Genomic DNA, 25,189 nt, shown 5'->3' on the forward strand with positions numbered 1-25,189 from the left:
GAGCTGGTTGAGCAGTCTCTCACTTGTGATTGTGGATGATGCTAAGTGAGGAGAGACTTACTGGCACCAAATAAGCACTTATAGTTGGTAGGACTGTTATGTTATTGTCAGTGCTGTAACTGCTAAGAATTCATGTGAGGCCAAGGTGTTTTAAAAGCTCTGAATTTAATGACCAGAGGATTTTTCTTAAGTATGTCCAATATGATTATGCCACTTTTCTGCCAAATAATTTATTGGCTCCCTTATACTGGTTTCTTTTGTGGTGTACTAAGACAGAAGAAGAGACGCTAATACTCAGAATACAGGTGTAATGAATCCATGCCCATTGTCCTGGACTAACAAATTACACTAATTTTGGTAGTCATTTCACAGAGCAGTTCATATCAAATTTCACATATAGCAGGAGCCGAACTTTGTGGAATATTTTACTTGAGCCTGAAGCTTGCCATCTGTACTTGGGTGAAGGAGAGACTCATATCTCTGGGCAGCAGACAAATACCTACAAGAATAATTTCTGAGACCAGTGACAATTTCACTCCATATATATCTAACTTTCTTCTCTCATTCTGGGAATGTGTTCATTAGAACTAAACATTTTTGTTCCTGTAGATTAAAACTTTATTTTTAAAATTACAATGGTTTTGATAAAGTCTTGTGTGCTGCTTTCCCTCTTACTCCGTGCCTTCCTTCATTGCCAGTCACCCCATCCAGTCACTCAAGGAGCTATCACAAGGTATGTTTTCAAATATTTCCTAAGCAGTGCTTTTCAAATTTTAATGTATACATAAATCTCCTGGGAAATCTTGTTAAAATTCAGATTCTACTTTAGTAGGTAGGGACATAATTTTTTAAACTAAATACAACTCAGAATAGCACCCAGATTTTTTAAACATTGTTATTACCAACATACTGGATATCAACTGTAGTGGGCTGAATGATAGTCCCCTAAAACATTAGGTTGTAAGATGTTTTAGATAAAATTATATTAAGCTCTGGAAATGAAAACAATTGTCCTAGATTATCCAGGTGATCCCTGAATGCCATCACCAGTGTTAGACAGATAGAGGGAGGTTAGCCACACAAAAAAGAAGAAGGGCACATGAAGACAGAGGCAGGGGCTGGAGCAATATGGCCACAAGCCAAGGAATGTTGAGCCTCCAGAGGAGGTTAGAGGAGAAGTTCATTTGAACTTCTAGCCTTTGGGACAAAGGGAGAATAAACTGGTGCTTCAAGCCAACAAGTGTGGGGTAATTTTCACTGCGATCATAGGAAACAAATATACCCACTGTAATTCCTTTTAAATAAAACACCACTCATTCTTCAGTGTTATTAAATCTCATCTCCTTTTTTTTGAGAACACTTTTTAGAATCTGAAGGAGATGGGTAGAGATTCCCTTGTATGATATCTTCATAAATGTTATATAACATAACTCGTTCTCTTTTCTCATATTAATTTTAAATTTTAGATACATTTACATATTTAACAATGAGATATTTCTGTATACCGGTAACTGCTTCTGTTTACTTAATTATTAATTATTTCAGTTCTTTCATTGGCTCAGCACTTTTGCACAAGCCAGTGTATAATTAATTATAGCATTTGATTCTTTTAAATAATTTCCTGGTTGTAACTAACATTTGAATAACCTCATTCTAATATCAAAGTAAATTAAGCAGTCTAAATTTCATGTTGTTTATTGTTTTCTATCCTGCTTATAACAAATTACTATGAAGTTAGAAGCATAAAACAAAACAATGAATTATCTCACAATTCTGTAGGTGGGTCTTACCTGAGGTGGGTCTTACCAGGATAAAATCAATGTGTCCTTTCAGCAGACTTGGGAAGATAAGCTTTTTATAGTTTCTGGAGGTTGCCCACAGTCCTCCAGGGGTTCATGTCCCCCTTTTCTCTAGTCTCAAAGCAGCAATGTTTCTTCTGTCTGACCTTTCTTCAGTAGCCACATCCTCTCCCTGATCATAGCTGGGAAGTTTTCTTCTCTTAAGGACCCTTGTAGTTATATTGAGCTGACCCAAACCTCCTGGGATAATCTCTCTATCTCCAGATCCTTAACCTTAATCACAAATTCAGAGTTCCTTTGTATGTAAGGTGATATATTCACAGGTTCCAGATATTAAGGTATGGACATCTTTGGGTGGGCCCTTATATGCCTGCCATATTTGCTACAGACTTTCTAGTTCTACAATCAAATTTTGATAATATCTAGAGGTTTTCATATCTCATATTACTTTTAGAAAACAAAACAGCTTTTTTAAATTTTTTATTTTAACTATATTTTCTAAAGTCATCCAGTTAATAAAAAGTTTTTACTTAAACCATTGATTATTCATTTTTTTGCCTCTCTATAATGTCATTAAATACAATTCTACAATTTTGAGAATCATTATTAGGATAGCTGTTATACTGAAATTATTGTTTTTCCTAAATTAGAGATACATAATAATTTTTTAAACTGTAGTCACCATGCTATCCATGACATCCCCAGAACTTGTTTATCTTATAGCTGGAAGTGTTTACCTTCTGATGACCTTCACCTATTTACCCATCCCCAATTCCCTACCTCTGACAACCACCTATCTGTTCTCTGTTTCTATGAATGTGATTTTCCTAGATTCCACATATAAGTGAGAGCCGACATTATTTGTTTTTCTGTCTAACTTAGAATAATGCCCTCAAAATTCATCCATGTTGTCACAGATGGCTGAATTTTATGTGTGTGGCTGAATATACATATATATATATGTATATATGTACATGTAGATGTGTGGCTATGTATATGTATATGCATGTGTGTATCACATTTTCTTTATCTGTTTATCTATCAGTGGACACGTAGGTTGTTTCTGCATCTGGACTACTGTGAATAATGCAATTGTATATTGTATTGTGTGTTCATCACCCCAGGTCACGTCTCCTTCCATCACCATTAACTCTCCCTTTACCCTCTTCTATCTCTCCACCCCCTTTTCCTCTGGCAATCACTGTTGTCTTTGTCTATGAAGGGTTTTTTGGGTTTTTTTGTTTTGCTTAATCCTTTCACCTTTTTTACTCAGCTCCACAAAATCTATTGGCTACTTGCATATTCTTGAGAAAATATCTATTCAGTTTTTCTGCTCATATTTTAAATACATTTTTCTATTGAATTTTATGAGTTCTTTATATATTTTGAATATTAACCCCTTACCAGATATACAGTTTGCAAGTATTTTCTCCCATTCTGTAGGTTGTCTTTTTTTTTATTGTTTTTCTGCTGTGCAAAAGTATTTTTGGTTCAATGTAGTCCCACTTGTTTATTTTGCTTTTGTTGCCTTTTTTTTTTACTCAAATCTAGTGAAATCATTGCTAAAACAGATGTCAAGGAGCTTACCCCTGTTTTCTTCTACAAGTTTTATGACCTTGGGTTTCACATTCAAGTCTTTAATCCATTTTGAGTTGATTTTTGTGCATGGTGTAAGATTGGATTCCAGTTTTATTCTTTTGCATGTGGCTGACCATTTATGGCAGAGACTATCTTTTCTCCATTGTATATTGTTGAGTTTTGTGTTTTAATTTACTATATATGTATGAGTTTATTCTCATACATTCTTGGGCTCTCCATTCTGTTCATTTGCCTATAATTTATTTACAATTATTTAAATTTCATTTTTACCAAGTTACTAATTTATTTTATTTTTTTTTACCTATTAACCAGATATATTGCCTAAACAAAAGAGAAAATCATCAGACCCTTATCTTCTGACTTTTTTAGGTATGTGGACACTTTTGCCTGTATCAGATTCACAAATATTAAATTTCTGCCTTCCAATGAGCCTATCTTGATCATCCCAACCACAGTGATATGGTTCTTCTTCCAAAGACTTAAACTGCTTATTTAGTATATTGTTCAGGTGGTGCATGTGAGCTGCACTGAATTATTCATTACTTTTATATAAATGAACCTTTTTGTGCAAGCAAATTGTAAACTGCTTGGTGGCAAATGAAATCTTTATTTTTCTTCATATTCCTTTTGTACTTAACACACTGCTCTGCCTATTGTAGGTAATTAGAATACATTTGCTGATTTGTTGGCAGTATTACATCCTCATCCTCATTATCATTTTCATCATCATCAGAGAGCATTTACCGAGGAAATGGCAAATCATTATCTAGAACAGCAAAGAATGTCCTCAGAAATGCTTAGCACACATTTTTCTTGCGTCATACACCGGAAAGAAAATACTGTCTCTTGTACTGGTGAAGTTATGGGCCGGTTATGAGCACAAAATGGCTGTGTGACCTACTGGGACTGAAAAAATCAAGACGTCTGTGTCACACTCCCTCAGACCTTCGCTAGCATGCTGACTCTATGTAAGCCAGGTCGTCTTAGGCATTCATCCGTTCTGTCATCTTCAAAATCCCCACTGTAGCTATTTGTTTCTTATGTAAACCACCGGAGTATCCTGCAGGTAAAGTAAGAAAAGTAAAGACAGTTCACTTTACAAAGTAAAATTCCTTATAAAAACCAATTTCTGTTCATGACTATCTTAAAATTACATTCTCAGATAAAAATTCTAAAGGTGATAAATAGTTTTTAAAAGATATTCTCTATGGGATTCCTATATTAAAAATCTCCCTGAATATGTTTCAAGATAATAAGAGCCCCTCTCTGCTTTGCAGAGCTGCACTAGAGCAACTCACTTACTTTTCTTGCTTCTGAGATCTTGAAGTTCCTGGGAAACATCCAGGAAATGATCATGACCCCAGCAAGGAAAAACCAAGCCCTCTCTGAAGCCTAATACATCTGGACTGTGATTGTTGTCCTCACTCTGCTGATGGCAAGACTGACTTATAAGATTGTTTTAAGTTTCAAATGAGATTTTTTTGTGTGTGAAAACCCTATGCAAAGGCTGGTTTTTAGGTGCTAAACTCAGAAAAATTAAAAATATTCATTTATTAATCTATTTGTTTTGTTGGTATTAATTAAGCATATTTTCATGAAAAATTCACAAATTTGAGATCTCAGATTTGAGTAATCCACATTCAAATTGATGTTTCCCATAATCAAAATATGTAACTTATACTAGATATGGTATAAGTTATGTTCTAATCTTCATCATTTAGTAAGGTACAGCATTAACTACTCCTATAGCTATGTCTATCAAAAATGCATGCTATTTTCATGAGCTCTTAAAATGCTTAAACAAATTATACAGAAAGGACATGGGTGACTTGATATTTTAAACTGACATCAATATAAGTCAACAAGTTGGTCTTTAAGATAAAAAAATGCTACTGGGTTATTTGGACACAACTATCATGGTTAATAACAGAAGTATTTTAAATGGGTCAGTAACAAAGATGAACATGCATTTATTAATTTTTTTTAATTCTGAGATTACAATTTAATATTTTTGCATTACCCTTAAACCACATCCTGCATATTTTGGGTTTCAGAGAGTTTAGGATTAAGAGAAGTTCTTTTTATCTAATGCTTATTCTCAGAGTTTGCTTTGATAATTTTTCTCTAGCATGATACATAAGAGTTTTGAGTTCTTTAAAGATCCTCTGGACTTATGAGCAAAGGAACATGAGGATTAAGATGATCTTATTTTTATTTAGTATTTATTAAGCACCTAAGTTATTCCAGAATTTGTGGAAAACACCAAACTAAAATAGCCTCAGAAATGTTTTTATCAGATATTTGGAATCATATGCCTAACCAATCCTGTCATCTTCCTTTCATAGATGAGAAAATGGAGTCACAAAAGCTTAAGTTCTTTATCTCTGGCCATACAAGCTGACTAATGGCAGAAAGGGGCATAGACCCTGAAGTTTTCACTCCTACTCAGTCAGTACTCTTTCTACTACATCAACCTGCCACTCAGGACAACTGTTTCCAAGAAGGATAAATATGTAATTGTACATTAGAATATAGGAACAATTGAGGGCAAGGGTAATGTCTTATTATCCATGTCATAACAATAAGTCCTTATAAATATATGTTGAATAATTGAGCTTCTGGCTGGTGCTCATCTCACTCTATAATATAGTGTAGGAATTAGTGCATCTTCTTTGACTGATGTAAGCATCTTAACTGAAACCTGGCTGTTTGATTAGCCTCAATGTTGTGGTCTCACTGGCAATAAAGGTCACAAACTCCTATCTAGGAAGAAGTAACCTCTAGGGCTCTGGTCTTGAAAATCCTAGCATTCAAAGTGACCGTGCAAACTTCCTGTGCAAATGTTATTTTCCAGCCCCCAAAGCTGATGTTTCAACACATTCCCTGACTGTATTGTTATACTGCCCAGGTGAGCAGACAAGTCCAGATAGGCACAGCAGTTTGTATCGCAATAGGGTCCATTAACAAGATTTTTAGAAACCAATTAAGTAATTGAAAAGTTACAAAATTACACTGAATAATGTATATCATAGATATAATTTACAATTATATTTTGATTTAAATCCAAAAAATCAGATTTGATCTCTGAACAGCTAAAACTTGTTTGACAACAATCTTCCCCAGTAAGAAGTACCTTAAGACAATAACCTGGGCAAACAATCTAGGCAAATGGGTACCCTCTTTTAAAATGAGGTTTCTGTCCCAAATCCCAAAATATACTTGTGATAAACTAAGTTAAACCACATAAAGGGTACATTTTTGTCTGTACCAGATTTTGTTCTAAGTGACCAAAGACACTTGAAGTAGATTGAGAAGCCTTCTTGTGTCTTTTTTTTTTTAATATTTTATTTCTTGATTTTTAGAGAGAGTGGAAAAGAGGGACAGAAACATGGATGTGCTAGAGAAGCATGGATATGTTGCCTCTCACTCACCACCAACTGGGGGCCTGGCTCAAAACCCAGGCATGTGACCTAAACAGGACCAGTGACTTTTCGGTTTGCCCAACCCATTAAGCCACACCAACGAGGACTTGTGTCCTTTTCACCCAAGCCCTCTTCTGAATCTTTGTTTACCAGATTAATAAGAAAGTGTTGTCAAGAAAACAAGCCAGAATTTCTAAGCCCAAGAGAAAATGAGCCTAATCTATTCACTCCAGTTTTAGTGTACAAACAAGGAAAAGAGAGTGTATGCCTCTAGCACCTCTGTGAGACACATATCCTAGAACCTGATTTCTGGGGTCGGTATAAGGAAGGTGACCACTGGGGATAGGAGAGCTGGGAGACTTCATCTGGATCTTTCTCTAGACAGAAACGACACATTACACATAGACGAGAAGAGGCTGCAACATGTTTTGGACAATGTTCCTGTGTTTCTGAGTTCTAATCCTGGCTCCACCACCTTCTACATGGGTGAACTTGACCAAGTAATTTACCAATAATACCCTAGACTTTGGGGAACAGATGATACCTCTTTTCTTTCTCGTATCACTGTGGTGATCCCTCCAGCCATTCCTCACTGTCAGAATGGTAGAGCGACAGTAGAGTGTAATAATGAAGAAAGTGGGCTGAAGAATCAGACAAGTTTTGCTTCTAATTCCAGCTGTCACATAGAGCTATAACTTTGGAAAATTACTTCTTGTAAGTTAGTTTTCTAATTAGTAAAACAAAGGTGATACGTGTGTTTGCTTAGTAAGTTCATTGTATGTGTTAGGTAAAATAATGTATGTACAGTATTTAGCACAATGCATGACCCAGTGTGATAAAATATTAGATCTTAATTATAATAGCCAAAGCTTGAATGTGAGCTTAAAAGGGGTGTGGGAAGAGGAGGCCATTCAGTCAGCTATAAACTTAAACTTAGGGTCACCTCAGACACCTAAATATAGATGATTCAGCCTCCATCCTTAGGCTGTCATTCCAGGGATTGTCAACAAAACCCTCAAGTAGTCACTAATGTTCACTAGTCTGAAATGTTCATTTCCCTCAGACTTTTTGCAGCAGTAGGTAGTGGATAAGGTTTGAGGATCTGGGGTATTCTTATTAAGTCCAATCTTACTATCATTTCTTTCACCAAAATGTAGGTTAAATGCCAACATACTGCCTAAACATGAACCAATAGAATTTATGTCTATTGTGCTCATATTGGTTGTAGCAGTCCTCCAATCCTGAAGTATCAGGACAAAATCTTCACTCAATTTGTATATTTCAGTCATCTCTTCTGTTCTCTCTTCCATTCTTATCACAGCACACTGTCTTTTCCAGTAGACTTGTCAAATTCTCCAGGGATGTCTTTAAACTGAATATACATTCATGGTATTCTTGAATAAAACTACTCAATGACTTCCTATTGTATTTAAATCAAATGGAAAGCCATTCTTAGAGCCCACTTGGTCTACAGAATTTGACTTCTACCTAACCCCCAAATTATTTCATGGCATCCCTTCCCTACCCCCTTCTCTGTTCTCACTATAATCCAGCCATATTGGCCTCCTTTCTGCTTTTTGAACAAACCAGGCTATTTTCCCTATGAAGGCTGTTACATTTGTTCCCTCTATCTGGAGTATTCTTTCATTGCATCTTCTCATTGCTTTCTAATTATTCAAGTTGCAATTAAAACATCATCTTCTGAGAAAGGCCTAATTTAACCTCCCTATCTAGTAACTCAGCCCTTTCCAAATCATGCCAACTTTATTATTCTCACAGTACTATCTTCAATTGTTTGATTACATATTTATGATTCTTCTTTCTCCACCAGGAAGCATTCTGCTTAGAGCAGGACCTTATCTTACCATTTATCATCAATGTCTAGAATAGTGGCTTTCTCATGGACTCTCAAAAGTAGGGGGTGGAGCAAAAGTAGGTTTACAGTTGTTCATATGGAAAATAATACAATAATTAATGAATAACCATACAAGAATAAACCATGTTTTGCATACTCACAACTGTAAGCCTACTTTTGCCCCACCCGGTATTTATAACTGTGATGAGGAATGAATGACCTGACATCTTAATAGTAGGCAGTTTTCCACCTACTCCCTCTTCAGTAGCTCTGAAATTTATTCAGCAGTGAATAAGAATGCTTAGGACATTGCTACCTTTATGGAAGTGATAGTTTCCATAATCCTGTTAGTTCTCCACATGGTGAGAATTTCAGCTTCCAGGTAATATTGCACAGTCTTCCTTTGAGCATTCTCACTGATTGCTGGGTGGGGCACCATCACCTCTCGGGGTGTGTGGTAGAGGGCAAGATGGAACACTTTTTAAACCCTTAGGTAGACAGTAGAGTTTCTACCAGAAGGGACTCACTTCCAGGCAGTGTTCCTTGGAGATATCTATTCCCAGAAAACACAGACATTCCTAAATTCTTTGTTTTTCCTCTCCCCATTGAGCAATTCCAGACTATAACTATTTTTTTCACATTGCTTTTTGTGGGGCATTCTTTATTTGTACATTCTTATGCCATTCCTCATAACCATATTTATGGTCTTCCAGTCTTGTTTGCATTTTCTCTGCCCCTCATTACAACCCTATAATAATTTAAGCAAGAAAATATGGCAATCAACATGAATTTGAATTTGCCTCATGCCTAATTATCTTAATTCAATTAGCTATTCACTTATTCATCTAACAAATATTTATTGAGTGCCTAGCTTGTGTGATATGCTGTGCAAATCCTGGAAATATCCTAGTGAACAGGCTAAAGTCTGTGGCCTTAGGTAGCATACATTCTAATAGGTATCGACAGCAGTAAATAAGATTAAAATAGATTTGTTGTATGCATTATGCTATATGTACAATAAACATTATAATATATTGAGACATACAATATATCTATTTTGATTGTCCATCTTTAGTCTTAAAGGTTAAATTTTAATTTTTGTAAAGTATACATGATGTATATGAATTCTAAATAGTGTTCTTAATTAAATCATGATTTACTCAATACATTATGGTTTACTTAAGAACTAAATATGCTGTTATGTGTCCATACAACTCTTGACAAGTTATAACAAAAAAACAAGTTTAGCATGCCCTATCACTTTTAATTTAATAGTTTTATTATAAATTATGGATTAACTTGAATAAGCAAATAATCACTGATATTTCACAAGAATATCAAAGTTCTCCCATTGTACCTCTCTTCAATCCCAAATACCCATGTATTATTTGTAAATTCATATGTGTTAATATTATTTTAAAGGTCTTTAAAAAAATCTAAACATTTTAAAGGTCTAGTTAAGGCCACAGGGAAATAGTTCCTTTCAATTTTACTGTAATTAGGTTACAGGGGTTTTTGTTTTTTCAGTTTTTTTAAAGATTTTATTTTATTTTTAGAGAGAAGGGAAGGGAAAGAGACAGAGAGGTAGAGAAACCTCAATGCGTGGTTGCCTCTTGCATGGCCCCCACTGGGGACCTGGCCTGCAACCCAGGCATGTGCTGTGATTAGGAATCAAACGGTGACCCTTTGGTTCATAGGCTGGCACTCAATCCACTGAGCCACACCAGCCAAATCTAGATTACAGGGTTTTAAAAGTTTATTCCATCAATGAAAATAAGGAGCTTGATATTTTACCTACTACAGGTTAAAGAAAAGAAGTGGCCCTGAACCCAAGTGTAAGCCCCCAGTGATTAAGCAGGGAAAATGAAATACAAATTTGCGTTGTTCCTTTAAACCATGCACAATCATCTTGCATAGAGGAGAAGTATGGGAATATGAGTTTTCACAACCCCAATATGTTCTTAATTTATTCATAGCGTTGAGGACGCCCTTCTAGAGAATGTGCTAATTATCATAACAATAGTTTACAACTAATCTGAGACATTTTTCTATGCTTGCTGGAATGCATACTGGTGGACTGTAGGGATCAAAGACTTGAGTTGGTAAACCTTCATTCAAAGTTCCAACTGGGCCACTAACTGGCTGTAGGTCCATGGGATAAAATATTTAAGGTTTGCCCTATGTGATTTAAAAGTGGAGATAGAAAAGCCGAACTTACTTAGCAGAAACAAAGTAAAGCCTTTGTCATCTAGAAGGTTGTCAATAAATGTGACTGCTATACTTCTCACCATCAAGTGTGCAGATGACTTGTGCCCATTTCGAAGTTAACTTACGGGAAGTAGGTAGAAGAAAGGTATTTTTTTCTTTTTTCCTTTGGCAATTTATACACTTAACACACATTACTGCATGTCTTCTCTGTGCTGGGCATGCAGCATGACTATGGAGGAACCAAGGAAAATGATAGCTCCCCTAATCACAAGCAGCTCACAATCTACTAGGAGGACAAGATATTGGAAAGACCAATGAGATACAGTGTGCTAGTTTAGGGAAGAGCTAAGAAATGAGTTCTGTGGGGACACACTCTGACGGTGGGGATTAGTCTACAAAATGTTCTAAGAAGATGAGTTTCAAAGGATAAGAGAAAATGATCAGATGGTAAAACAGAGGAATTTTATTCTAGATTTCCAGATGAAGGAGTCATCTGTCAGTAGACTGTGAACTCCATGAGGTCAGGGCCTTAGGTTGTCCAATATGAGATCTCTAGCACCTAGGACAGCACCCAGTACACATTGGTCTCTGAAGTAGATTCGAACGAGCCCCTTTAAAGCATAATATGATTTATTGTATTCAGAAGCATATACTAAGAGATATAGATGAGCTTTAATCTCAGGATTCTATGGAGACAAAGAACGGATTTTTTTATGTTGATAGAATCCAGTCTATAATGAGAACAATGTTCATAGTCAATGAATTATAAAGCTTATATAGTAAGTTAAGATACCATTTTATAGTTTCTCCTCATTAAGGAAGTGCTTTTAACCCACAATTAGTCTGGTTAGTTGGTGAGATTCTATTCTGGCTTAGTCACATAGTCTATTGTGTGTCTCAGGATGTTGTTACTCCATTTGGATGACCACATTCTTAGACTTTCTTATTTTTGACTTTTTAGTCTTTGTTTGTGTCTGAAGCCCTTTGATCCAAACCAACACACTCTGCAAAGTTGTGAGTGCCTATCTGCATGCTAACGACTGCAATGTCACAGTCATTTCCCTGTTAGGTTCCAAGGGAGTCTCTTATTTTCCTAATTGATTATATTCTCCCTGCAAGGTGGAGGTCACATCAATGTTGATGGTGAAAAGTAAATAAAAATCCCTTTGTTTATAAGAATCACTTTGTTTTTGGAATCTGTACTAAAAACAAAACCTCCCTTCCTGCCTGCCACCCCAATGCACAGCATAGTAGTAAGAGCTTAACTGTTCCTAGTATCTTTGTTTTGTTGCTTCAGATCCTCTTCCTTTCTTCTCCACCCCACTTTCTACCCAAGGAGGCTGCTTCTGTGGAAGTATATACATGGAATCAGGTCTCTGACCCTAGTTAGTACAATATGAGCCTCCAGTATTTATTCCCTTAGCCTTCCTTCTGTGAGATAACCTACAGCTACCCATGTCCCTTGACATAAGGTCTCTGCTCTTCTCTAGGATGCTCTAAATCTATACCTTTCATTACTTTTGGGGATTTTATAAACTTATAAACTCTCCCACTTGGGGAATGAGGGGAAGGCCAGTGGCAGGGATGATGTCAAACAAAGAAAGATAAATACCATGTGATTTCATTTATATGTAGAATCTAATGAACAAACAAAACAGAAATAGACTCATAGACACAGAAAACAAACTGGGGGTTACAAGAAGCAAAAGGGCTTCGAGGGGTCTGGATGAGAAAGGTGAAGAGATTAAGAAGTACAAATTGGTAGTTAACAAAATAGTCAAGAAGATGTAAAGTACAGCATAGGGAATATAGTCAATAACATTATAACAGCAGTTGATGGTGCCAGGTGGATACTAAATTTATGGGGGGGTCACTTCATAAACTATATAAATGTCTAGCCACTGCACTGTACACCTAAAACTAATGTAAAATAATATTAAATATCAACTGTAATTGAAAAATAAAAATAAAATGAAAAAATAAATAAAACCACAACTGTGACCAAGTGAAAAAAGAGAGAGAGAAGTCACTTTCCCCATCCCTTGAACGTAGGCTGGTCTGTGGCCTGTGTTGGCCAACAAGACACGGAGTGACAGTGCCAGCTCTGGGCCTAGGCCTCCAATGGGAATGGCTAACAGCAGTCTTACACACCATTGACGATTGTGTGAACAGTGAAAATGTGTCTGAACACAATCGACTAAGAGAATTTTAAAATAATAACAAGCATAAAAATTTTCAGAAAATGACTTTTCAGGGAAGTGTATAATGATTATAATTTATAATCAAAATTTCAGGGAATTTTGAAAAGCTACAAAACAATTATTTGTCAGAACATAGGCTCCATTTGCAAAATGGTTTCTCCTCTGAAATGAAATGAAGATTCCCTAAAATTAATGACTCATAAAAGCATTGCAGAGTTTTCATATCCTAGAAGATAAAAATTCGTGCTTTATTTGTCTTCACAGGGAGCACGCTGACAGCCCCAGAGGGCAGTGCGAGAACTTAGTTTGGCTGACAGCTCTCATCCCCTGGAAATGGATGTTTCAGTTTCAGTGCAGAGACATACTGCTTAATGTGCATTTTTTAAAGTGACTTTGGCTTCACTGTTGAAAAAGCCCCAATTTGATGTATCAGGTTTATGTCTCCTAGTTAGCGTTTGGCAAGAAAAATCAGGCAACACATGTACTTAACTCATAACAAGTTTACGATTTTGTATTTTAATCCACTTCTGGGAAAAGACAAACAGCCAAAGATCCAAATGATATATTAATGGTCTAAATTATATTTTAATTCATCTTTTTACCAACATATGAGAAGTAGTGAAGACCTAACTAAGCTTTCCATAAGTCTTTTCAACTGACATTGGCTTCACACTTGAGGTCACAGACCATCTCAGTAAAAATCTGAGTCCCCATAGTCCTTGGCATCAGAAATACTCATATCTTGGTATTAGCAACAACTTGTTCTAGTGGGTTTGTTGTGGTTGCTGTTGTTGTTACTGAAAGAAAAACTAGGGTTTTCTGCAAAGGTTTCAAATAAATGTAGACTAATATTCATGCCTTCGAATGAATATCATTTGATTTACAGAAACACTTGTTTGGTTATATCTTGACTTGTCTAGAGGGGATTAAAGGGTCTTATCTAAGAACAATGAGCATTTTGGAAGCTTTCCTTTTAGAAACAGTCATCGTTTAAAGGAGCCCTTAAATAAATCAAGTCTGGTTTTCATGTTTCTTTTGGGAAATTAACTGTGATAAAAATGTTATTAGAATGAAAAAGATCATATATTGTTGATTCTATTCATATGAAAAATCCAGTGACGGCAAATCTATAGAGACAAAAAGTAGATTAGTGGTTGCCTGGGGCTGGGGATAGTGACTGACGTGGACACATGGGATCTCTTTGGGGTGATAAAAATATTGTACAGCTCTACAAATTTACTAAATATCACACGAAGCTTTGGTGTAAATTTTTATCTCATGTAAATTATACCTCAATGAATCTGTTATATTTTTAAAGCAAAAAGAATTGTTATTAAATAAACTTAAAACAATTATTTATAATATTTTCCAGTTTCTTTGGAAACAATAGAGGGCTCCAAATATGAAAGCTTTTAATTACTAAAAAATGTCACATTCAGTCTGAAATAAACCTAATTCTTCAAGGAACTCTCATAACCTATTCTGTATACTCTGGATGCCAAATGTTAATTTTATGGTAAATTGCATCTATCCTGTATGATACTTGAAAATATTGTTCAAACTTTAACTTCAAAATATATTCAGAGTTTTAACTGAGAGTGACTAAACTTAACAAAGGAATTGAACCACGTACTGCAACCCAAACACGAGTATACACACCTAGGCAATGGTGTTCCGATATAATCACAAAGTATTTCATTTCCTTATCCTGAAGAACTGATGAAGCTCTTAACATAGTATAAATACACCAGCAAAAGTAATAGTAAAGTAATTTGTAAAGTGATAGGTTATATTTACTGAGTTTTTAAGAGTGTGCCAGGCATTGTTACATACTTAATGAAAATAGCATTATATAATTCACATGACACTGAAAGGCTGTTGTTATGCCTGTTTTATAACAGAGAACACTGAACTTTGAAAAGGATGACGGATTTAGCAGTGCCACAAAGTAAGCAGCAGGCAGGGCCAGGGTTCAGGTCTAGGGGTGTGTATCCTGTGAAGAGGGTTAGAAACATGGTCATTGCGGGAAGCTGCCCCAACAGTGAAGTGGGTACCCCTCTATCAAGCTGCATGTCCCTAGGGAGCTTACACTGTCAATGACTTGAGCACTCACATTTATAAAATGAGTATAATAAATGCTATTTACTCATTGTATATTTTGGGGAAAATCAAGTAAGATAATGAATGCAAAGCTTCTGATGTTTTGCTCAGAACATAATGTTTTCTTTTTTTTTTTTTAAAGATTTTATTATTTATTTATTTATTTTTAGGGAGGGAAGGGAGGGAGGGGCGGAGAGAGAGAGAGAGAGAGAGACATCAATGTGCGGTTGCTGGGGGTTATGGCCTGCAACCCAGAAATGTACCCTGGCTGGGAATCGAACCTGGGACACTCTGGTTCCCAGCCCGAGCTCAATCCACTGAGCTACGCCAGCCAGGGCATGTTTTCTTAATAAATGATAGCTGGTAGTATTAGTAGGAATAACTAATACTCACTTTGGAAGAAAATATATATATATATATATATTTTAAAGATTTTATTTATTATTTTTAGAGAGGGAAGGGAGGGAGGGGGAGACAGAGAGAGAGAGAGAGAGAGAGAGATTCAATGTGCGGTTGCTGGGGGTTCTGGCCTGCAACCCAGGAATGTATCCTGGCTGGAAATCGAACCTGGGACACTCTGGTTCCCAGCCTGAGCTCAATCCACTGAGCCACGCCAGCCAGGGGGAAGAAAATATATATTTATAAATTAGTACATTAAATTAATTATTCAAAAGTTAATTAACATCATTCTAGTTCTTGGACAATTCATATAATAAAAAATAAACAAGAAAAAAGAAGATTTTAACCACCTCTCAAGTGCTTTACAAGTACCTCTCACCTCTTCTATCCCATTATTTTTTCTTACATTCCTGCTCCTCACTTTTATAATGATGTATTCCTAGTTATATGTTGTTTTAATTTCCTGACAATTTATCACCAATTACTACACATCAATAGTTCTAATCAATTTTTTAAAATAATTTCATGCCCTGGCAGGTGTGGCTCAGTGGATTGAGTGCCAGACTGTGAACCAAAGGGTCTCACAGGTTCGATTCCCAGTCAGGGCACATGTCTGGGTTGTGTGCCAGGTCCTCAACATGGGGTGTGCAACAGGCAACCACACATTGATGTTTCTCTGCCTCTCTTTCTCCTTCCCTTTCCTTCTCTGTAAAAATAAATAAATAAAATCTTAAAAATAATAATAACAATTTCATGAAGCATGTTCATTGGGAATCTTTTTTATTGTAGCAAATATTTTTTTTCTATTTCACTCAAAAAACTCTTAAAATATACGTTGGCACACATGTAGCCATGCTGGAAAAACATGAGTGGAGTCGTTTTTTATTTGCTCTGTATAGATTTGTGTGCAAGAGTTCCTTGTGTTTATCTTTTCTAGTTTTAAAATTACAAAAATTTTAATTGAATATTTTGTTCTATTAAAAAATTTAAATTATAGATATGATGGTCATCGGGATTTCCACTGAGAAAGAGACAGTATTTGCATATTGCTTACAAATTGGACAGATAGGACAGAAAGTAAGACCCTAACAGCACCTGAATGTGAGCTGAGTGATTCCATGTAAGACAAAAGGAAGAGTTTATCCTGTTGCTTTATACAGTTGAAGGAGAACCATAAAGGAAAGGCTGCAAGAAGGCTTAATTAATTAAATGCTTAGGTTCAGGCAGGATTTTGGTCTTTTAGTTATACTTTTTTGGTTTGAGGGGTGTTTGGCTTGGTTTGGTAGAAATTTGCTGGACTTTGTGGGAACTTACTTAAGAGAATATAGGCCTTATGAACATAGAGAAGCATTAAGTGTTTAAGCAACCCACCTAAGGACAGAGAGTGAACCTAGAGGGACCACACTTAGAGTCAGTTTGGCCTCACTTGAAGTTCTCTAGCTTCAGAAAACCTCAGGATTCACAAAAACCACAGAACAGACACTTAAGTTTCACAAGGCTGGAAAGTGAAATTTGAAATAAACTTACTCAGATTTACATAGACATGAGGCTTTAACTCACGAGAGAGGAATACATATACTAATGTAAAATAGTAAAATTATGGCCAAATATATATAACTTCAGACTGTCAGTCATTTTACCCACAAGAACATTGAAAAGTAAAGATATTTAAGTATTCAAATAAGGTAAAAATAGAGCATTCAACTTTGTGTTTTTAGTTCTTTATAATATATCCTTATTCTATAGTATTTATGTATTTATTCTTTTTGATAATAGAGCTTAATGAGAAAGATAAATTAACCACAGTGGTGATGACTTGTCTATCCTTATAGTTTTATCAGTTTTTGCTTTAAATGTTTTGAGGCAACATTTGGTTCGTCCAAGTTTGGAATTGTTTTATCTTTCTCTGACTTGAATATTTTGTTATTATCTGGTGACTCTTTATCTCTAGAAATGCTTTTTTCCTCTCAAATTCCATTTAGTCTCATATTAATATATTGATACAGATCTTTTTTAGATAGAAATGTATTATTTATAGTCTTTTATCATTTAACTTTCCACCTTATATTTAATATCATATTTTTGTGTGTACTCTAATAACCTTTGCCTTTTAACTTAAACATTTTGTCATTTACATTAATTGTAATTACTTACCTATTTCAATTTATTGCTATTTGCATTAGTTTGCTAGAGATTGGTTTGCTAGAGATGTGCTGTAACACAATACCATAGACGGGGTGGTTTAAATAACAGAAATTTATTTTCTCACAGTTCTCAAGGCTAGAAGTCCAGGACAGACCAAGATGTGAGCAGATCTATTTTACTCTCCTTGGCTTGCAGATGGCTCCTTTACATCGTGTCTTCACATCATCCTTCTCCTGTGCACACAAACCCCTGACATCTCTCTGTGTTCAAATTTTCTCTTCTTATGAAGTCTGATTGGATTAGGGCCTACCCTAATTGGTTCATTTAAACTTACTTAAATCTTTAAAGGCCCTATGTCTAAGATAGTGGTAGTCAGGGTTTCAACATGTGGATTCTGAAAGAATATAATTCAACCCATAACACTACCATTACGTTTGTATATTTTATTTGTCCTTCCTTTTCCCATATTTTCCTCTTTCTTTTTACCTTCTGTTTCACTGACTGGTCACTATTTTTCATTTTATTGTTTCTCTAATAATTTAAAAGCTATATAAATAGTTTTCAATTTATTGATGGTGATTCTAGATATATACACGCATATTTATCAAATTCTAAAATTATTTAATATATTGATAGCTGCCATTATTCTAAAAAAAATCCAAAGACATTCCAACATATTAATTCTGATCACTGCTTCCAAATATATACTTCTTAAAAAAATTTTGGACATATTGTTCCTTTGTTACTGTAGAAAATTCTGCTGTTATTATTTTAAATCATCAAATATTTTATTTACTACTTTCTTCGCTTACCATTCTATTCTTTATCTCTGACTTTCTATCTGGAGTAATTTTCTTTTGCCTTAAGTACATCCTGAAGAATTTATTTGAGGAAGAGTCTGATATTCCCTTCTATTTTTGGTCTAAAATTTTTAATAGGTTGCTTACTAGAGATACTTTATCTGGATGTATACTTTCTCTGGATGTATAATTCTGAAATGATTTTTCTTTCCTCTAGATACATTGAAGGGTTTTTTTTATTGTTTTTTTCTCAGCTCTTTGTTGAGGAAATAAGTCTTGTTAATCTCCCTACCTAAAAGGTTTTATTTACTGTTACCAACACCCCTTTATTTTACTCAATAAAATCCTTGAGTAAATTCCCCAGGGTTTGGAAAATGCCTTCTGGACAAAGATGACCTTAGGGCTCTCCTTTCCTCTCTGGGTTCCTGCTTTCACTTAGCTTTTGGCCTCTGAATATTTCTTATTTTCTTGCCAGAGCATAAATACATGTTACAAGTTGCCTTTTAGATTATATCCAGAATTTTTATTTGTTTTCAGCAGGAAGGTCAGTCTTAATATCTGGTATGCCAATCTGCTGGAAAAATAAAGCTGACTCATCTTTCATCTAAAAAGAGAGATAAAGAGAGACAGAGACAGAGACAAAGACAGAGGAGGGTTTTTTTTTTCTTTTTCTGTTCATTGAGTTCCCTTTAAAAGTTGAGGCTTATTTTGGACCTTTTTTCTCCTCTCTCTTTCCTTTCATGACTTGCCTAACATCAGAAGAAGTCTTGATGGAATAACAATTTCAGGCACTTTTAGGACTGAGTATGAATTTTTCAGTTATAGCTCATGGTCTCATATAAGCAGGTACAGCCATACTGGCTACTGGTTTGGTAGTGTAAGAATCTCAAGAAGTCTTTTTGAATTACTATCCATTTAGGATTTGTGCTATAAAAGCTGAAAAGCAAGTAGGTAAAAGCATGCAGAAGTCTATATAAATTTAACTCGAAGTGATGTGGGGGAAATGAGGTGGACTAAGGATTGAGTCTATGTAAGATTGAGCGCAACAATAACAATGAATGCTAGTTCCTCCAGCCACATTTTCCAGAACTATCACTAATCCATCACAACACTCCCTCTACTTTCTCAGCACAGTGTTCTGACAGTACTTAATGTCATAGTACCAGAGGAGGCAGGAAGATGATGCTTATCAGCAAAGTACCAACTAAGTGTAAATTATGTTTCTGTTCTTCAGTTTTTCAATTAGAATATTGTTAGTAATATGTTTTCTCAGGTCAATAGAGAAGAGAATTTTTTAAATTTCCTAACTTCACCCTTTTGGAAACTCTGCTATGTAAGGTGAACCATATTAGTGCTTCCTGTAAGTGACTTCACAAAGACCCAAAAGTACCATCCAGTAATTGCTAGAGACGTAAAGGAATATTTGCTTACAGGTTCTTCCAAATGAGAACTTGCTGGGGAATTCTACACTTTAACCTAGATTTGGAAATAAATGCATTAAGAGCTTTTCCAATTGCTTTTTTTTTCTCCTAGAACTTGAGATCAATGTCTTTTAGCTTGATTGAGAAAAGACAATGATTCATCCATTTACGCTACCTTGTTTCCACTTTAGTGCCTACTATCAGCTGTTCCTTTGCCCAACAGGCTCCTGTGCTAGATTGTCACATGGCTTCCTTGCTCTCGTTCTTCAAGTCTTGGCTTAAGCGTGACCCACTCAAGGTTTTCTGATTACCAAAAGTAGCCTTCACCACCAGCAACTCACTCTCTATCAGCTGTCTTTCACACTTGCTTTATTTATTACCCACTGGAAGTGTTTTCTCATGCCTATTGTCTGTCTTCCAGCACCAGAACATGACTTATGAAAGCTCAGATCTTTAATGTCTTGTTTATCATTGAATTCTTGGCACCTATAATAATGCCTAACATGCTCAATGATATCTGTGAAGGAATTAATATGAATGGGAAATATGTACTTACTATATAACTTTAAACTATGGAGTTAATTTTATAAAGTTATTTTAATTTATAAAAAGATTTTGATTCTTGTGGTACCAAGAAGAAGAGCTACAATTTATATTTTTATAACAAAAATACATAGGAGTTCAGATAAAAGAAGATTGTAAGGATCAGAAGGATAAACACATGAACCTGGGTTTTAATCTGAGTTTTTTCATTTACCAGCCATGAAACCTTGAGTGAGGTACTCAGTCTCTCTGTTTCTCAGGGTGTTTTTTTTTTTTTTTTTAATTTAAAAGTGTTAACAAAGAGAAGACAATGGGATTGAGGGGAAAATAAATAGTGTATTATAAACACTTCAAATAATGTCTGTATTTGCGAAGACCTATAAGAATTACCATTTATATTGTTACATAAATTACTATAAATGCACACCTCTTTCATGCTCAGTTAACTTGTCACAAATTTATCTGTCATAGGATCATTGTAAGGTGAAATATAAAGCACTTAGGATAGTATCTGGCTCAGGTAACACTCAATAACTGTAGCTTTTATTATCAAACACAATTTACTCAAATGACTAATATTCATTTACTTTCTCCATTCTCTATTTTCTCTGTTACCAGTCTGTGATCTTCATTCGTGACAGGAATTCTCATGGGCAGCAGGTGTCAGCATACATTGACTATGCCCACAGGCTAAAGACTGAAGATTTTGAACCCTACTTTAATGGAAAAAAAAGACTTGTTCCAAGACCCACCGATTTGAGGTAAATTGTACTCATTTCTCACACCTTTGGTAGGAGAACAAGCTCCTCAGAAGCAGAATTAGAGGACTTTCATCTCATGTTCTACAGTGTGCCCAGAACTTTAATGTGTGTACAGTAGGAACATGGTAAGAGTAGTTTGAATAAAAAATAAATTTGAAAATAGAGAGTGAACATTGGTTCATTTTTCCCATTAACAGCATGAGGAAGTTCTAGAACTCTTCAGAGTTGAGGTAAGTAAATTCTCAGTGACATTCCTTTTAAAGGATAGGTAGAGCCTAAAAACTGCTAACTTCATAAGGATCTTGCACCACTAGGGACTTGGTTTGTCTAGAAGCCACAAGACCAGTCCATCTAACACATTCTCTTTTCACTGTTCTTTGGCCACCAACCAAAATACAACTCTGTGACTGGCTCACGTTCATTTACTCTCAGCACAGGCCTATTCGGGGATTCCTTCTACCCATCATTCTTTTTACTATGGACTTTCACATTTTCCTTTGCAGCTGTGAGCTCATCCCAAGGAAACTGCTCTAGTCACAGATCCCATCCCTCTGCCTTATTTTGAAAAGCTCTCAAGCTTAACATTTAATTCTACTATCTCTCAACTGACCATAGAACACAAAAACAGCAACATTCTGCTTGGTCTCTCCACTATCATATCCAGCTCATTAGTTGACACTTGAAACAGTACTCCTGACACCCCTGCCATCTTCTATCCATATTTACTGTTATTATCTAAAGACTTCCTAACCCGTCACTACTTTCATGGACTTATCTTTTTCCTATCTAACCTAGATGCATGGTGTATGATGTAACTTCTCTTTTACAATAATCCCCACTGCCCATGTCTTTTTGTGCTTTGTTTCTACCTTCCCTGCTAACCCCCTAAAGTAAATGTCTCTTGCCTGTATCTGTAGCCAGACGTCTGAATACTGCGAAAGGAAATTGAAGGAAATTTCACACGGGTGTGTGTAGCTGCTACTAATAATTTATGGTTTCTAAACTTAGCTGGAGTGGCCATCAGCCACCCATTGTGGGCTTTTTCTTAACTCTTAATTTCACTAACTTCCCCCAAAATACAGTATCTGTCTTTGAACTCTCACCTTACTTATTCCATACATGTTGGTACTCACCACAGTTCGTCCTTGGACTTCTTACCACATACATTCCCTTGGGTGTTTCAGTCACTTCTCTGGAGTGGGGTAGTTTTCACACTGCAATCTGAACACAGATCGCTCTTTTTTATTTCAGACTCAATTATCCCACTGCTTACTTCAGTGAATCTCTTAGCATCTTATGAGCATTATCAATACAACTTATTTCCAAAATTAAATTTAGTTTTAATCTCTGAAGCTTGTTGTGCCTTGTGTATCTGCTCCCTTGGCAAACTGCACCACCCCTGCAACCCAAGGCAAAATCCAGATGTTAATCTAGACCTCTTCCCCTTCATAACCACTCATGTGACTAATAACTCACTGAAAGTGCTAGATTCTATGACCTTAACAGCTTCACTTATATTAAAGCATATACAAACTATGCCATTCACTTGTTAACACTGAAGTATGAATCTTTAATAATATTTTGAAAGAAAACATGATGATATTATTATACCTAACAAAATAATTCCTTAATATTTGAATACCTAGTTAGTCCTTATTGTTATTTCACTGTCTTAAAGTTATCTTTTCAAAGTTGGTTTGGCCAAATAAAAATCCAAACAGTATTGTTTTCTTATTCTATCCTTTGTGACTCCTTTAATTTATAAAGCCCCCCTTCTTCTTATCTTTTCTGCTGTAGATTTGTTGGAGAAACCAGTTCACCTGTCTTAAGAGATGTCTAATATTCCAAATACCACTGACCCCTACCATACTGCTTTTTGTTACACCATACCTCTATCTTTCTGTTTCCTGCCAAGTGGCTTGATGAAATTCACTGTTCTTTTTTTGTAGGTAAAAAATGTTCAATATATGAAGCTCTGTGAGCTTCATCAGTGGGTTTAGATAGTGTCTGGCTGATCACTCCATTATAAAGTTTTCCCATCAATTTACAACCTGTGATTTTAGCACAAAGTAATGGAGGCTACCTAAATATTTTAACTAAGGGTTGCATAATGGTGATTTTCTAATTCTATTATTCATTCTGCCTTTTTAGCTATACTTCTTCCAAAGTGGATAACTTTTCTTTATCACTTATTTGGTTATCCTAAAATAGAATTCAACTCATTGAATTCTGTAGAAAGACAAAATAAACATTTAATTATTTTTTCTTAATTTATGAATTAAGTGCAAAAACACAAGACTATGCAGATAATGCCAAATCATTTTCAAAGTGTTATACTTCTTTATACCCATCAGGAATTTACATAAGTGTTCTGGTTAACCTTTATTCTCACCAGCACATGCTATTGACAATCATTTTTCTCTGTAGTAAGTTATAAATATCTCTCATTGTGGTTTTAATTTTCATTCCCATGATTACTAATCATATTGGGCATCTTTTATTGGTTGTTCAGATTTCCTTTCTGGGTAGTGTCTATTAAGATTTTCCTCATTTTGCTATTAGTTTATATTTTTTTTTTTTGCCTTTTTGTGTAGACTGTAGGAATTCTTTTTATTATTATATTTGGATATTGATTAATCCTTTGCCTATTATACGTCTCATAAAGTATCATCTTTCAATGTATAATTTTTCTTTCACTTCCTTTACATGGACTTTTGGTAGTCAAAAGTCAGAAGTTTTGATAGATTAATGCATTTCGTTAATCTTTTCCTCTGAGGTTTGCATTTATTTCTGTGCCTTTTGTTTAACAAATCCCTATCTTTCTGGAGGTCACTTGCTTTTTATTTTATACCTTTAAACTACTCAATGTAATATTGTATATGGTGGTTAGGTAAGGGTCCATTTTTTAAATTGTTTTCCATTTCACTAATAACATGTCTTAGCAAAACTTATTGAAAGGCTCACTGTCTCCTTCCGCACCTCTGCAATACCATTTGTGTGGGAACTTAATTCTATATGTGTTGGTTTGCTTCTGGCTTCACTCTTTTGTTTTATTAATCCCTCACAGAAACAACAGCATCTTGCTCATTTGCTTTGTTGTCATAATAATTCTTGATATAAAGAAGACAATTTATTTAACTTGTTTTTCTTCTTCAGGAGTATCTATGCTATGTTTGTCCTTTATAATATAAATTTTAGAGTCAGCTGATAAAGTTCACATGCAAAAAGTTATAGTTTTGATTGGAATTGCTTTCAAGTTGTGAGCAATGTATAATTAATTGACATCTTTCTAATAGTGTCTTCCATTTATTTATTTATTTATATTTATTTATGTCTTCTTAAATATATTTTATTAATATTTTATTATTTTCTCCATTAGAGAGTTTTATTTTCTGTGTTTTTTTGTCCTCAGTGCCACATAATACATGACTTTCTAAACAAAATTTGTTCTATTCCAATGATCCCACTACATAGTTTTTTACCGAGTGAGTTTAATTTAAGTGAACTAACAGAATTAAACTTCAGATTTTTTCACACAAGAGATTTCATGCCAATAAATGACTTAAACAGTTGTTGCTAAGGGAAAAAATATCTCTGATGTATGTAGTTCCATACTTGGTTCAATTAGGATGAAAAAAATCTTTAAAGGTTTCATAAGGTCTCTTTCTATTTACTTACCTTTTACATGCTATTTTCCCCTGTGTAGGAAGGGACTTTACTTTTGTGATTAGAATCCTGTCTTGCATTTTTACTTGGAAAATAAAAATATCAACAGACAGTCACCACTATTAAGGAATGCAGCAGTAGGGAGGGCTCTGAGCACTTGATCATCCTGTCAGTTCAGACTCCATTTGGACCTTGTTTAAGATTCAGTACCTTCCTCTCAGCATACTTGCACATAACTCATAATAGTGTGTTACAATTTACCAAGCTCCT

The 25,189-nt window shown here is 35.2% G+C and overlaps 1 protein-coding gene across 2 annotated transcripts in view; it reads left to right on the top strand.

The window, feature by feature from the left end:
* CFAP299 (cilia and flagella associated protein 299) overlaps positions 1–25,189 on the top strand; it is a 527,109-nt gene that overhangs the window by 439,729 nt on the left and 62,191 nt on the right. For both annotated transcript variants that reach the window (XM_036022568.1, XM_036022569.1), the window contains exon 4: positions 21,111–21,253. In XM_036022568.1, coding sequence (XP_035878461.1) covers positions 21,111–21,253 — 143 coding nt within the window. The remainder of the gene's footprint in view (positions 1–21,110; positions 21,254–25,189) is intronic.

Source organism: Phyllostomus discolor, chromosome 1, assembly GCF_004126475.2.
Source record: "Phyllostomus discolor isolate MPI-MPIP mPhyDis1 chromosome 1, mPhyDis1.pri.v3, whole genome shotgun sequence".
NCBI lineage: Eukaryota > Metazoa > Chordata > Mammalia > Chiroptera > Phyllostomidae > Phyllostomus > Phyllostomus discolor.